At 36.4% G+C, this 16620-nt stretch overlaps 1 protein-coding gene and 1 long non-coding RNA gene across 3 annotated transcripts; both read right to left on the reverse strand.

Moving 5' to 3' along the window:
• Positions 1-201: 201 nt before the first annotated feature.
• On the reverse strand, positions 202-13299 carry LOC104090826 (putative cyclic nucleotide-gated ion channel 8). 2 transcript variants are annotated; one of them, XM_070197610.1, is made up of 8 exons: positions 13101-13295; positions 12113-12259; positions 10879-11461; positions 10293-10505; positions 2656-2957; positions 2342-2453; positions 1251-1487; positions 202-1076 (listed from the first exon to the last, which is right to left on the reverse strand). In XM_070197610.1, the coding sequence occupies exons 2-8, from the start codon at positions 12166-12168 to the stop codon at positions 492-494; spliced, it is 2088 nt and encodes a 695-aa protein (XP_070053711.1). In that variant the 5' UTR covers positions 12169-12259; positions 13101-13295; the 3' UTR covers positions 202-491. The 2 variants fall into 2 exon arrangements, with proteins under 2 accessions (XP_070053711.1, XP_070053712.1); XM_070197611.1 differs by lacking the exons at positions 2342-2453; positions 2656-2957 and having other exon boundaries at positions 13101-13299.
• LOC138907216 (uncharacterized) lies at positions 3386-6262 on the reverse strand. Its single transcript, XR_011414997.1, has 2 exons — positions 3816-6262; positions 3386-3762 (listed from the first exon to the last, which is right to left on the reverse strand). It is a non-coding gene; the product is annotated as an uncharacterized lncRNA (long non-coding RNA).
• Positions 13300-16620: the final 3321 nt, after the last annotated feature.

Below are 16620 nucleotides of genomic sequence, written 5' to 3' on the forward strand. Positions count from 1 at the left end.
TTTCGTAGTTAAGGCGAGTGTGATTAATTTTAATTACAACTCAGACTTCCAACCTGTCAGACGCTGAGGAAGTTGATTGATAAATGTAAAAATTGGACACAAATTTCTCGTAATATTTAATTTGTTTTATAGCTTTTAGTTTGAGGAAAACGTATAACACTTTCTCCCTTCCCATAGGGAAAATACGTTCTCCGCTTGGACTAGGAAATAAAATACTTTTGTTTGTATTAACTGTTGTTTTTACAAAATTTAGACACTTTCAATACACAAAACTAATTCTCTTACGGCAATCCAAAAACAACTCTGTCATAATTAAAATTCAAACACTCACAAAAAACAAAACAAAACGTTTTCTTGACCAAGTAATATGTCTAAATTATGGACACTAAAGCGAGGCTTAGAAGGCTTCATGAGTTTTATATACCCTCTAGAACTCAGAATTTTGAAGCCTATGAACTCCACACATAGCATTAGCTGCAAAATTTCAGAGACTAACGTGGTCGCTCTGGAGCTTTATGCAACATTGGTGTCAACTCCGTTTCTCCATCATCGTTCTCATTATAGTCGTCTTCTTCCAATTCTTCATTGTGACGAAGTTCTGCAATTTTTCTCCGCATATGACGGCGCCATGCAGCTTGTATAAAGCTGGCAGCCCACGTTCTCCATTGCTGCGAGTAAAATCTAAAAGTGTGCTGTACCTGTCGACTCTGCAGCCGTCTGAACTGAGATGTAATGTACTTCACTTCCTCTGCTTCTAAGGCAAATGCCTCTACTTCTGTGAGTGCCTTTACAGTCCTAGTGGATGGCGGCAAGTTTGAACCGGATTTAGGATCCAATGCCCATGTCAGCAGTTCCTCCCCGCAGAAGTCATTTTCTTTCAGAATACCTCTGTTGAAGAAACCACTTCTTCCACCATCAGTTGTTACACTCTCTAGGTGACCACGGATTATAAACAACATTTCACCAACCGGGTCCCCTTCCCTAACTATGTACGTATTTTCTGTGCATAAACTTGGTTTCAACCGCTCACAGATTGCATCAAGCAACCTCTCGTCCATGTTCTCAAACAAGGGCACCTACAAAATAGGTCATTCACAATATTACAACAAATTCACATTAAGGATTCAACATATAAATATTATCATGCCCAAAAGTGTAAGCTTTCGTTTCATTTCTATGCACACTTATCAAATTTCTCAAAACTCTTTAAGATACTGAAACAGGGTTATCAACAAGAAAAGAGTACTTACCCTTCTGACCAAATTCAAACAAAGATGCCGCTTAATATCCCTCCTAAGATCTTTTGGCAGATTTTGCACCAAACTCTCTTCATCTACTCCTCTAGTTTCCAGCCATTTGTACTGATCATAACGCCGAACTCTCTCCCTTAGCTCAGGAGGAAGTACTCTGTGATGCATCCACTGCTCTGAGTCACGCCTTTTGACCCTCATTTCCTCAAGGCGTACCGTCAGAGACTGAAGATAGGTCTGTAGGGAACAAAAGATTCCTCAAGTTTCAACATTATTGGAATGTATGAACTTAAACGCTTTCCTAATACAACAAGTACTACCTTTATCTGTTAAAGAATTTCCATGTTTCTAAAGTTTAATAGTAGTATAGTGTAATACAATCAAGCATTCCCCATAATCAGGCAATTAGCAGTTGTTAGAAGACATTTCTCCCATTTGTTTAGGACGTAATAAGGTAGGTTATGCAATCCCTCCATTTTTATTGTTCGAACCAATCTGTATTAGGAATAATATGGAACAAGAAAGACCTAATTCCTTACTTTTTCTTCCACTCTGATCTGATTAAACAACATCAGAGAAGGATAAATACTAAAATAGGAGGAAAATCTCCTTCTTTTTCCGCTTCACCTTCCGTCTCCTACATCAAGCAGTTAGAGGAACCGAAGGAGCCATATGTTTAAAATGTTAGCAATATGAGAAGGCAGTTTTATCATTATTGAACTAATATTAAGCAAAAGCCACAAGTCCTTTAAAGGCCAATTTGACGCAAAGAGAAATAAGATCTGATAAAATTCCTATGGTGCTTATCCGATTTTGAATTCCTTGGGTCAATTTTCTCAATACTAGACTGTCAAACAAATATGCAGTTGTATTTAACTTTAACGCCAAGTATCCAGGCAATAGTGGCTATAAGTCCTGTTCAAGATATTGCCAGCTTTGACCCTTGAAAAGAAACTAAAAGAATAAAAGAAGTATGACACTGAAAAGCTTGGTACTATTCTGCATCATCTTCTAAAGAATCTGACAAGTTCAACCTTAAGAAAAATGTTCCCAGAAAAACCAAAACATAAAGGCCTCTTTAATCAACGCACCTGCATGTTTCCAATGAGAAGAGCAAATAGTAGGAGTCCAGAAATGGCCAATATTATTGAAAAGAGATTTTCCAGAGTATAGGTACTGGTTTCAAGCCCCTGACCAAGTGTGCTGTAAAAAATGAAATATCAAACTAGTTGAGCTCAGGAGGCCTTGTAAGGCAGCATTGACCAAAGGGTGATTTTCTGACTTTGGTGAACACCACACATGTACAGGGAAAATTATGAGGCAGACAAATGTTGACCAAAGACAGAGTGTGCAAAGGAGGGAAAATAACAATATTATTAGAGGCATCATATATTTGAAGTTTTACCTCAAATTCTGCAATCCCCACCACAAACAAAAACAATATTTGACAACGAAATCCTCAGAGTTAAGAACACCAGATGTTACAGCTCTTGCATATATTCCATACTGAAAGTTTTCCTCCTCAGAACATTTCTCGTCAAGAACACTCTTACCAATTTCTTGCCATTCTGTCACATTAAAGTTTCCTTCACGTGAACAATACAGATAAGATAATTTTTCATTGCACTGCTCATTTTCACTACATGCTTCATTCCAACATGTATCTTTGCGTTCGACAGATAACAGGTACCAAAAGGCCCCGAAGATCTGCATATCACAAACAACAGACTTTAAGCATTTCTGGACTCTTGAACGATGGCCTTCTCATCATGTTTGGGATTCCGCATTGGTTATTTAACTGGAGATAACTTAGCTTCTCCTAGTACCATAAACAATCAAATACTAATAACTGATGGAATTCTAGTTAGCAGCTCAGGTTAGGATGATAACAAAGTATGCCGAAAGGAAAAAAAAAAAAAAAGAATCCAGTCTACCAATCGAGGTCGGGCAAAATAGCTAGGAGTAGTGTACAACTTGTGTTCGATAAGGAGGATGAAAAGAATGTAATGCAGTGTCCCAAACGGTGGCCCTTAACAAATGCATCCTATGAGTCACATTAAAGAAGTAGTCCAACGCACAAAGCTATTTGTTGTTGAGGTTTTTGTTTTTAAGATGAAATATTCTTAAAATGAGGGTGAATGGGAAATGGAGGGAAAATGAAATTTTGAGTAAAATTTTAAGTTTCCCCCTCTTGACAATGAGACATTGTCCCATATTGGAAGAGGAAGACATTTTTGGTGGGTATATATATAATTGCTCTTCTTGTAGCTCTTAAAGAGTTAAGAAGAAAGCAAGCCTCGCGCCGTCGTCGTCGTCGCTCGCTCGGCTCGGCTTCGGCTACGGCTTCGGCTTCGGCTTCGGCTTCGGCTTCGGATTTGGATTTGGTCAAATGATCGATTGATTTTTTGGACCAAATTTATTTGTTAATAGTAAATATTAACGTAAGATTATCCGCATTTGTAACGGATATTTTCCAATCCATGTATTGACCATTTGGCAGCCGCCTAATGCTCTTCCCACCATGAAGTGCTTGCTCCACAAACATGAAGTGCTTGCTCCACAAACATGTAATGCTTGCTCCACCATGGAGGGTGGACGTTTGGTCTTCTTCAACATTTTGCTGCTATATATATGTGCAGCAGATGTTGAAGAAAGACACTCAACACACAACACACAATTCGCTCAACAAATTGGCTATACATTTGCACTCCTTCCTCTCAGCATTTCCATACGATTTTCTGAGTTTATACTCCTTCGTTCTGCATTGTTTTTAACTTCAAACAAAGCAACTGTAAGTGTGATTTGCTACCGAACTTTGTGTTCGCTGAAACACTGGGGTTTGAAGTACCGCTACACCAGTGTGTTATTCGTTCTATCCTGGGAGGAAATAATCCATTACCTTGGGTACTAGGAGGGGATTAAATTCCTTAAGGAAACACTGTGAATTCAGTGGGCTCGAATTTATTATTGTTTCATTACGTTAACTTATATTTTGCAGAATTATTATTTACAAATACAGCAATATTGGCGGGGATAACAATCTTAAGGAATTTAATATTAATTTCTGTATTTGTGTTATTCTTATTATTCTGCAAACTAAAACCTTTGTGGTTTGTGTACTCCCGTTTTGGAGAGTTAAGCCTTCGTGGCGTTTTGTTGGATATTAAAATCTACGTGATTTTTACTCTAGTTTGAAAACGTGTATTAAACGTTTGTTTGTGTCATTCTTTTACAGAAAAAATGATGACTGAAAGCGAAAACCAAGCTGTTCCGATGGTAACTGCCAACGCATCGACAAGCCGAACACCGGCGTTGGCACCGGCAGAAAAACCCGGAAAATTTTCCGGGATTGATTTCAAGCGCTGGCAGCAGAAGATGTTCTTCTACTTAACTACGTTATGTCTACAGAAGTTCATCAAGGAAGATGTTCCTGATCTGCCAGATAAAACTCCAGATAATGAACGCTTTCTCGTGATTGAAGCGTGGAAGCATTCTGATTTTTTATGCAAGAATTATATTCTTAGCGGGCTGGATGATAATCTGTATAATGTATACAGTAGCATGGAGACCTCAAAAGAATTGTGGAATGCGCTTGAAAAGAAATATAAAACTGAAGATGCCGAGATGAAGAAATTCATTGCCGCAAAATTTTTGGACTACAAAATGGTAGATAGCAAATCTGTTATTACCCAAGTCCAGGAATTGCAAGTGATTATTCATGATCTACTTGCTGAAGGTCTTGTAATCAACGAAGCATTCCAAGTAGCAGCAATGATTGAGAAGTTGCCTCCATTGTGGAAGGACTTCAAAAATTATTTGAAACACAAACGAAAGGAAATGTCCCTTGAAGATCTCATTGTTCGGTTGAGAATCGAAGAGGACAATAAAGCTGCTGAAAGGAGAGGCCGTGGAAATTCAACAATAATGGGAGCAAATATTGTTGAAGCTAACAAAAAGAGGAAGAAGGCTTCTGGTCCGAAATACAACCCAAGCAAGAAGCGGTTCAGTGGAAACTGCTACAACTGTGAGAAAACTGGACACAAGTCTACGGAGTGTCGTGCTTCGAAGAAAGACAAGAAAAGAGGTCAAGCAAACATGGTAGTAAACCATGATGATGTTGATAACTTGTGTGCCATGCTTTCTGAATGTAACTTGGTGGGAAATCCTAAACTGTGGTGGTTTGATTCAGGAGCCACTCGCCATGTTTGTGCAGTTAGAGAGGCTTTTGCTACCTATGCTCTTGCTGAACCCGGAGAGACAGTTTATATGGGAAATGCTTCAACAGCAAAAGTTGAAGGATATGGAAAGATATTTCTGAAAATGACTTCTGGCAAGGTCATGACTTTGAACAATGTCCTTCATGTTCCCGAAATGAGAAAGGATTTAGTCTCTACTGGACTTCTTGTTAAGCACGGTTTTAAGTGCGTAATTAGTAAGAATGAAATATTTGTAGGAAAAGGTTACCTCACCGAGGGCCTTTTCAACCTAAATGTAATGGTTGTGGAAAATAATAATAATATTTCAGCTTCTTCTTACTTACTTGAGTCAAATGATTTATGGCATGTACGTTTGGGTCATGTCAATTATAAAACCTTGCGGAAAATGATTAACTTGGAAGTACTGCCCAAGTTTGAATGCGAAAAATCAAAATGTCAAACATGTGTGGAATCTAAGTATGTTAAACATCCTTATAAGTCAGTTGAAAGGAATTCAAATCCTTTAGACTTAATTCACACAGATATTTGTGACATGAAGTCAATACCATCTCGCGGTGGAAAGAAGTATTTCATAACTTTTATTGACGATGGTACTCGATATTGCTATGTTTACTTACTGAATAGTAAAGATGAAGCAATAGACGCATTCAGGCAATACAAAAATGAAGTTGAAACGCAACTTAACAAGAAAGTAAAAATGATAAGAAGTGATAGGGGTGGTGAATATGAATCTCCTTTTGAAGAAATATGTTTAGAATATGGAATTATTCATCAAACAACAGCCCCTTACACGCCCCAATCTAATGGGATTGCGGAAAGAAAGAATCGCACATTAAAGGAGATGATGAATGCGTTGTTGATAAGTTCTGGTTTGCCACAGAACTTGTGGGGGAAGCCATTCTTACGGCTAATCGAATATTAAATCGAGTGCCCCATAGCAAAACACAATCCATTCCATATGAAAAATGGAAAGGAAGGAAGCCCAACTTGAATTACTTTAAAGTGTGGGGGTGTTTGGCAAAAGTGCAAGTTCCTAAACCCAAAAGGGTAAAGATAGGACCGAAAACCGTTGATTGTGTTTTCATAGGATATGCGACAAATAGTAAAGCATATCGATTTCTGGTTCATAAATCAGAAAATTCCGACATTCATAATAATACGGTTATAGAATCAGATAATGCTGAGTTCTTTGAAAATATATATCCGTATAAAAAGGAATGTGAGTCATTTGGTGAAGGATCTAAACGACCTCGGGAAGAAACAAAAGAAAGTACATGTAACCAGGAGGATCCAAGACGTAGTAAACGTCAAAGAACGTCTACTTCATTTGGACCGGATTTTGTGACTTTCTTATTGGAGAATGAGCCTCAAACATTTAAAGAAGCTATGACTTCTTCGGAATCATTATTTTGGAAAGAGGCAGTCAATAGTGAAATAGAATCCATATTGAACAACCATACATGGGAATTGGTTGATCTTCCTCCTGGAAATAAACCTTTGGGTTCTAAATGGATTTTTAAGAGAAAAATCAAAGATGATGGCACTATTGATAAATTCAAGGCAAGGCTCGTAGTCAAAGGGTATAGACAACGAGAAGGTCTAGACTACTTTGATACATACTCTCCAGTTACAAGAATTACGTCCATACGGATGTTAGTAGCATTAGCTGCAGTGTATGGTCTTGAAATTCATCAAATGGATGTTAAGACTGCCTTCTTAAATGGAGAGTTGGAGGAAGAAATTTACATGGAACAACCTGAAGGGGTTGTGGTTCCAGGTAAAGAAAAGAAGGTATGTAGACTTGTTAAGTCTCTTTACGGACTAAAACAAGCACCCAAACAATGGCATGCGAAATTTGACCAAACAATGTTGTCAAATGGTTTTAAGATAAATGAATGTGATAAATGTGTGTACATTAAAAATGTTCCAAATCACATAGTCATTGTTTGCCTATATGTGGATGATATGCTGATAATGAGTAATGACATTGCCAACATAAATGCTACTAAGCGTATGCTCAATAGCAAGTTTGATATGAAAGACTTGGGAGTTGCTGATTTAATTCTGGGAATTAAGATCCATAAGACTCCTCAAGGTCTGGCATTGTCACAATCTCATTATATTAAGACAGTACTTGAAAAATTCAAGCACTTGGGCTTTAAAGTTGCAAAGACTCCAATTGACGTGAATCTTGCATTAGCAAAGAACAAAGGCCAAAGCATATCACAATTGGATTATGCTCGTGTGTTGGGATGCTTAATGTATATCATGAATTGTACACGACCAGATATAGCTTGTGCTATAAGTAAACTGAGTCGATATACGAGCAATCCAGGCCAATCTCATTGGATGGCAATGAAACGAGTTTTGGGATATTTAGAACATACCCAGAACTTTGAATTGCACTACAGTAATTTCCCTGCGGTGATTGAGGGATACTGTGATGCAAATTGGATCACCGGTTCAACTGATTCTAAGTCCACGAGTGGATATGTATTCACTATTGGTGGAGGAGCGGTATCTTGGAAGTCGTCCAAACAAACATGTATTGCCCGCTCTACAATGGAGGCTGAATTCATAGCCTTAGATAAAGCCGGTGAAGAAGCTGAATGGCTCCGGAATTTCTTGGAAGACATTCCATTTTGGCCCAAACCGTTGGCACCAATATGCATACATTGTGATAGTCAAGCGGCAATTGGAAGGGCTGGGAGCGTTATGTATAACGGTAAATCTCGTCATATACGACGAAGACATAAAACCGTTAGGCAATTACTCTCTAGAGGAATTATCACGATTGACTATGTAAAGTCAAGTGATAATGTGTCGGATCCACTTACAAAAGGCCTAACTAGAGAGGTAGTTGAGAAATCATCAAGAGGAATGGGGCTATGGCCGAGAACAAGTCATTGTGGCGGTAACTCTACCTAAAAGACTGGAGATCCCAAGATATAGGTTCAAGGAGATCAAACAAAGTCATTAATGACGGTTCAACATTGTCAAATAAAATTTTAGTCCGTTCTCGTGATGAGACAATGTTCAGTACCAAGGATAAAGCATTAAGGCTTTTTAATGATTTCTAAATTTGATACGGGGTATATCAAATAGTGTATCTACAGGATGACACGTTTAGGAATCACCTATGTAAGTGTGAAGTGTTAGCCGCTTCAAGGAGAACTTTGTAAGGCCAGTTCTCTACGCACTTATGAAACCAGGCGGTGTTCATGGCTGAAACGAACACAACAATGAGAACCAAAGACGGTTAAGGGTTGATTGTGTGACTTATGGTTGTCTAGGTATACACCAAAGATCGACGGTTCAAAGATATCAAATCTACCGATTGACCGAGTATATCCGACATAAGTTTACTACGGAAAGTTCAAAGGGAAACCTACTTATCCAGATGCGATTAATCCTTACTTGTAAATCACACAGTTTTTTCATGCATACTTCCGTGATATAGCCATTCCCCATTCATGTGGGGGATTGTTGAGGTTTTTGTTTTTAAGATGAAATATTCTTAAAATGAGGGTGAATGGGAAATGGAGGAAAAATAAAATTTTGAGTAAAATTTTAAGTTTCCCTCTTGACAATGAGACATTGTCCCATATTGGAAGAGGAAGACATTTTTGGTGGGTATATATATAATTGCTCTTCTTGTAGCTCTTAAAGAGTTAAGAAGAAAGCAAGCCTCGCGCCGTCGTCGTCGTCGCTCGCTCGGCTCGGCTTCGGCTACGGCTTCGGCTTCGGCTTCGGCTTCGGCTTCGGCTTCGGCTTTGGATTTGGATTTGGTCAAATGATCGATTGATTGATTAATTTTTTGGACCAAATTTATTTGTTAATAGTAAATATTAACGTAAGATTATCCGCATTTGTAACGGATATTTTCCAATCCGTGTATTGACCATTTGGCAGCCGCCTAATGCTCTTCCCACCATGAAGTGCTTGCTCCACAAACATGAAGTGCTTGCTCCACAAACATGTAATGCTTGCTCCACCATGGAGGGTGGACGTTTGGTCTTCTTCAACATTTTGCTGCTATATATATGTGCAGCAGATGTTGAAGAAAGACACACAACACACAATTCGCTCAACAAATTGGCTATACATTTGCACTCCTTCCTCTCAGCATTTCCATACGATTTTCTGAGTTTATACTCCTTCGTTCTGCATTGTTTTTAACTTCAAACAAAGCAACTGTAAGTGTGATTTGCTACCGAACTTTGTGTTCGCTGAAACACTGGGGTTTGAAGTACCGCTACACCAGTGTGTTATTCGTTCTATCCTGGGAGGAAATAATCCATTACCTTGGGTACTAGGAGGGGATTAAATTCCTTAAGGAAACACTGTGAATTCAGTGGGCTCGAATTTATTATTGTTTCATTACGTTAACTTATATTTTGCAGAATTATTATTTACAAATACAACAATATTGGCGGGGATAACATTTGTACTATGAAATCTAGAAAAAGGAACAGCTATCACAGAATTTCCATATTCTAGTCCGAGAACCAGAAAAAAGCAGAGTGGAAAACCAACTACTTATAAAGGGTCTTTTAGTAAGCATTTTGATAAAAAACTAAGCTTCACTAAATACTAAAGTGATTCCTTAAGAGTATGGTAGCCTGATGTTTTATCTTTTTAATTATATACATTCTTATTTTATGTAATGACTGGTCACTTTATGTCAGAACCTTATCAGGCAAAAGAATTCACGATAAATTGTAGCAACATGAGTTGGTAATTCTTCTTGTCCCAGAATGGAAAAACAAAAGCAATTAACAGTACTACCAAATGCAATAATGAACAGACTTGAGAAGTTACTTACGTGACTAGCCAGCACAAACCACAACAGATAATATGCAGCACCAGCCCAAGCAGTTTCTGCAAATACCCCCGCAGTCTTTTTCAAATCCGAACTTAATGGAACAAATCGCAAAAATCTAGGAATATATTGAAGGATGATGATGACCACTAACGCTCTCTTTGTACCCAATACATCCGAACCTTTTGATCCATCAAGATATCTCGCTACCGCAAGCTGAAGAAGAAAAAAGCACTGAAGACATAAATCAAGCAAATACCACCTTATGGAGAAAGAAACAATGGTAAAGTTATAGTTGAAGCTTCCTGAGGAAATCCAGATGTTTTTATATTATCTGTCTATTGTGGCTACTAGTACTAAAATAGGCTATAGGCATATGTGCCCCTCTAACTTTCTGTTTTTGATTGTCTATTGCTGGAACAAAAGGTGCATAGAAAAAAGAGGTATCATTTGTATAATGCTGTGTACAACTAGTAAAATAGGTTATATGCATGTCTGAGAGAGAGAGTTCCAAATAGAAAACAGTAGATCCGAAAGGTAACTGAATGCTGAATGTGCACATTAGAGTGGTCAAAGGAATAGTAGGAACCTGCGGTAAAGGAAGAACAGAAAGAAGATCCACCACAAAATAACGCTGGATATATCTGCTTGCTATTTGTTTGGGATCTATAACAAGTTCGCCTCGCCCAAAAACACGGGAAGAGGGAGCAATGTAAGCCGTTCGAAATTGGAGAACCATGCGGATGACGTAAAACAAATCAAGTATTGTCCGCATACTGATTACTACTTTTGCTAAACTTTCATCTATATGGAGACACATCCCTTCACTCTTAAAAACAGGAAGGAAGAGAAATAGAGGATCAACAGATACTGCAAAAATACATGATATGACCAATAGCCTATTCCAGAACAGGAGAGACTTGTCTTGAGGATCAAATATCTTTCTATCAGAAACTTTAAGATCTTCTGGAAAAACTGCACGGGTAACACCAGATTTCAGTGTTCGGCCAAATGTCATTAGTCCCTCAGATCCTCTTTTTACTCCTAGTTTTATCGACTTGGATGGGTTGTTTGGACGCCCACCAGTAGTCATCCCCTCTATATTAAAGCCAAACTTTGTCCTTCCAGCCATATCGGACTTAAATGATAAGTCAGAGTTAGCGTCTTCCAACCTGCAAGAAACAACAAGGAAAGCTTTTTTTGACTTATAATAGACAACTAGTTCACTCCAGGAATTTAGGGGTTAGAGGCTGTCTGAACAATTACAAGCATATGCTTCAATATAGGACAAAACAATTGAAGTGATAAAATATGCATGCCCAGTACTTGACATTCTGCGACACAATTAGAGAAGTATCGGTATGCAAAATGTGTTTAAAGACAAGAAAGAGCATAAAGAATCCACTAGTTGCCTAATGCAGCAATTTAATTGTTTGGTTTTTGATAAGGTTAAATTTTTTAGGATAAGATAACAATCCAATATAATACACAATGATTATGTTTTAGCACTTTGTTCAACCTCTTGGAAGTCCTCTTTGGTATTGAGAGGTCTTAAGCAAATTTCTTTTGAAGCTAATGGTTAAAGTTCCTCCTCTACATAGTCGGGAAGATGTAATTTTGCCAAAATGTATCGGTCATAGTTCAGAATGCAACGAAATGGGGGTATGTTCTGTATTGTGTAACTGGCAGATGTACAAAGATGACAGGAGAAGAAATTTAGCATTTAGAGTTTGCACAAATACAGACACAGATATAGACCGAATAGAGAAGAAATATGGGAATATACAGATAGGGAAAAAGAAATGCTTCAAATAAACGCATACCTTACAAACTTTTCTTTTTGTCCTCCAATAAGCTGAGACTTGTAATTACCAAACATTGTATTAAATCACTTGCATAGAGAGTGGAGTTCATCAAAACATCAGGCATATGGCCATTCACATCAACTACTTATGTATTGACCACTGTTACTGCAATTCAATTTTGAGGCAAAATTAAATAAGGAGTCAGCAGATTGTAGTCATTGCAAACCGTACAACAGTCTGTAAATCGGCATATAACCCTCCACAACATTTAACCAATTCCAATTGTTCCAAAGCCATGTTACTCAAAAGAGTAAAATACAACACCTAGAAATTTCAGAATTGTATTTTCTTTGTAGTCTATGCCTTCCCATTTCCTCAACCAACAAAAAAATTAAAATGAAACGTGAGGGGGAAGAAACAGGTCGCTAGATATTAATTTTGTTTGGTTTCTCACCCGGTGTCCGATACCCGCTTTGAAGCCGGACTAATGCGGATTTGCACCGTATAAGGCCGATTAAAGGGGAAAGCACTGCTTTCTACCAAGAATTTTTTCATTTTCAGGGCTCAACCCGTGACCTATGATTTAGAGGGCGGAGGGATACAACCTATTGGTGGTAAAAGATAGCTAGCTAGATAATTAATTAATGGCAACGAGAAATAGCCTCAAAACTCGTTATGCATGCATGCATGCATGCGTAACAAGGCAACATACAAAAATTCAATAAAATGCAATTTCTTGAAATTTGAAGTTTCAAAGGCAATCGTACGATAATATCAGTATGTATCGATAAGTGAGAGAAATTAAAAAAAACCCTTAATTTTCTCGCTCTGATAGACAGCAACAAACGACGATCATCACCAAATTGAAGCACATAAAAAAGGGTAAAAGGAGCAAGCCCTCAATTTTTTTCAAAAGGGATCAATTTACAACCTCAAATTTGTTGTCTCAGGAAAACGAGAAAGATATTGGAAAATTGAGACAAAAAAGGCTAAAAATAGAACTTACCTGAACGTCCTTTAACGTTGAATCTTCACGATTCTAATTTACAAACTGCATCAAATTGCTGGAGAATTACATCAAAGAATAGCTTTTCGGAGAGGCGGAGGGATGAGAGGAAAGTGAAAAGGAGAAGAAGAAGAAGAAGAAGAAGGACAGGGAATTAAGGGAAGAAGTTTTTCCGGTATACCAAATAGGAAAGAAACTTTTGAAGGATTTGTTATAACGGATTTTGGGTCAACAGTTGTCGTAACGACGTTCAGTTTCATAATTTTATTGTTTCTCCACCTAGTTAACGGGAAAATAGGGTAGTTAAAAGAACTGGAAAAAGTAACACAAAGTCTAACTGGACAATAATATAGTGATAAAATAAATAAGAGATTAACTTATATATATATGTGTGTGTGTGTGTTTACTCTTTAATTTTTGGCCAATATTGTTCCTTATCTTTGAGGGTAGATCTATTTTAGTTCCTCAATTATAACTTTGAATTTAGTCCTTTAGTATGCTAAAGTGAAGCACTTTTAGTTTCACTGATACAATGTGTTCAAAAACTAACGGTGTTACTCAATTCTGATTCATGAAGCAAAAGTTTCCTCTCCTTTTATTGGATAACGCAAATCATCACTTTAATTCCTCATTTTTAGATAATGTCTTTTAAAATTTTAACCTTGAAAATATCCCCTTCTGTGCCAGTTTTCAATGAGAAAATGACACTGTATAACCGCTGTAAAAATAATAGCCGAAAAATATATACAATTTGTACATTTTTTGTATATATATATATATATATATATATATATATATATATATACACACACACACACACACATTCTGTATGTTAATATACAAAAATTATACAATTTTATTTTTTTTTCGCTACCAGATGTAAATAATTTTTGGCACGGGTTAAAAATAATAATACAACCTGGTTATTCGTTTGCTTCAATAATATGCCTAGAAGTGATCCTGGCAGCTCTACTTTTTTTAAATTTTAACTTTTCTTTTTGGAAAAGTCAACCGAACTTTTAAAATGTATATATATACAAAAAAATATACAAATTTTATATGTTTTTCAGCTATTATTTTTACAGCGGCTATACAATGTCATTTTTTCATTGAAAACTGGCACATAAGGGGATATTTTGAAGGTCAAAATTTTAGAAGACATTATTTAAAATTGAGGAATTAAAGTGATAATTTACGTTATCCAATAAAAGGAGAGGAAACATTTTGCTTCAAAGCAGAAGATTTACTTCATGAATCAGAGTTGGGTAACACCGTTAGTTTTTATTGTATCAGTGAGACTAAAGGTGCTCCACTTTAACATACTTAAGGGACTAAATATGCTCAGGATTATATTTGAGGGACCAAAATAGACCTACCCTCAAAGATAAGGGACAATATTAGTCAAAAACTCGTTTACTCTTCTTAAAAAGTGAAATTTATAATTTGAAAACCAATGTTTCCTACGACGACAAGTAAAATGGACCTGATAATATAGATTATTTTTTTAAGTGCGGTATATGTAAGGTAAACTTTAAAAGAAAAAAGTCACTGAGATTATATTAAGTTGAACATGACATTTTAGCACCGTAGCCACAAGGGTGAACCTTTTTATTTTCTTCTTTTTTTCTCTAGTAAGGAATTTCAATCAGGAATATTTTGAGCAATAAGCATCTTATACTGTTTAATTCGAATTAGATCTGATTTAGTTTTTTGTGCATGCAAATCCTAAAGGTACCATCACGCACTTACTGAACATTACACATGGTCAACTCCAAATGTTATCAATTGACACATTTGAAATCATGTTGTGTGTTTGTACTTCTTATCATATTGGATTTTCTCTCTTCTTTAAAGGGAGAATATGACATATATATTTACCGTATACAATTAGTTTTTTTTTTAATCCTAAAAGAGAGAATATAAATCTACTATAGTTGGTGTGGTAAAACAACAAACTTTTTATAAATTGAGACTCCTTTTCTCATTTGGTAGCATACTGCAGTAGTGCAGTGATATACGTTTCAATATTTAGGGAGAAATTTTTTGGGACATCACTATTAACTAGCTTCATATGTGATTTCTTCAAAAGTGAACTTTATAAGGTTATTCTTTTTATATTTTCGTACTCTCATCTATGTTATTTTTGGAATGATAAGATCTTCACCTCCGTGTTGGCTCAGTAAACGTATGTCTTAATTTGAACCACTTAAAATTTTTGTGTCTAGCTCCTTTAGTATTTCACTCGTTATTGTCTAATTTATCATCGGTAAAAACTTCTTTGTCAAATTTGGCAATTCACTTGGGATTAGGATCCAAACAACTTGCTCTCACCTTTCATTTTATGTGGGATACAAGTATAAATAGCCTACTTATACAGTTTTACAAACTCTCTCTGGCTAATCCTCCTCGTTCACTTGAACTCCAAAACCTCTACTTTTACCCAAGTGGCCAGGACTTTATAATTTACATTTACACCATCAATTAGAGACAAGTTATATATATGTTTTCTTAATTGTTATGGAGTGCATTTGTGCATTGACTGAAATAACATAATGGAGTATATAATTTTGAATATATGAAGTCGTAATTATTAGTCAAACTGTAATGCTATAATATAAAAAAATAGTAATATTACTGTAACAAGGAAAAACATAAACAGGAATATATATATATATATATATATATATATATATATATATATATATATATATATATATATATATATCAGAAGCAGAATCTGAAAATATATTTTGGAAAAAATCGAACCCACTGAATGCACAATGTGTCCTTAAGGAAATTATTTCCCTCAAGTACTCGAGGTTTTGGAATATTATCCTTCTAGGATAGAACGATTTAACTCACCATCGTATTGGTACCAAAAACTCTAATGAACTTCGAACCACTTAATGGTTGTAAAACACACTCGAAAATTTTGTGCAGAAGAAGAAGAAGATTAAAAAATTTCGTAAGAAAAGATTTTGGGATCAAGGCATATTTATAGCCATTTTCTAGCACTGTATCTGAAAAGGTTTGCAACCTTTCAGAAACACCCATGGCTGTTGGAACAGGTGGGAACATTTCACGTTTGAAATATTCCGAGAAAAAAAAAGGATATAAAATAATCTGGGAAAGAAACGGACAGGGTCATTTTGCGGGTCCTGAGTTATTCCGGGTTGAATTAATTAAATTAATTAATTAAATAATTTAAAGAAATTTTGTCCAAAAAGATTAATCAATCAATCTTTGACCTAATTCGAATCCGAATACGAATCCGAAGCCGAAGCCGGCGCGAGGCTTACTTTCTTTCCAACCCATTTAACACCAAGAGAAGTGCTTTCTCAATATAAGCACATTTACTTTCCTTTTCACCACTAATGAGGGACACTTTGCTCTTTTTCAAAGCAAAATGGAGCTCACTTTTCCTCCACTTTTTTCCCTCCATTTCTCATTCACCAATCTTTTAATCCCAACAATCCCTCACATGAATGAAAAATGGCTATAAGACAAAGAAATGCACGGA

This window comes from Nicotiana tomentosiformis, chromosome 3, assembly GCF_000390325.3.
Source record: "Nicotiana tomentosiformis chromosome 3, ASM39032v3, whole genome shotgun sequence".
NCBI classification, from domain to species: domain Eukaryota; kingdom Viridiplantae; phylum Streptophyta; class Magnoliopsida; order Solanales; family Solanaceae; genus Nicotiana; species Nicotiana tomentosiformis.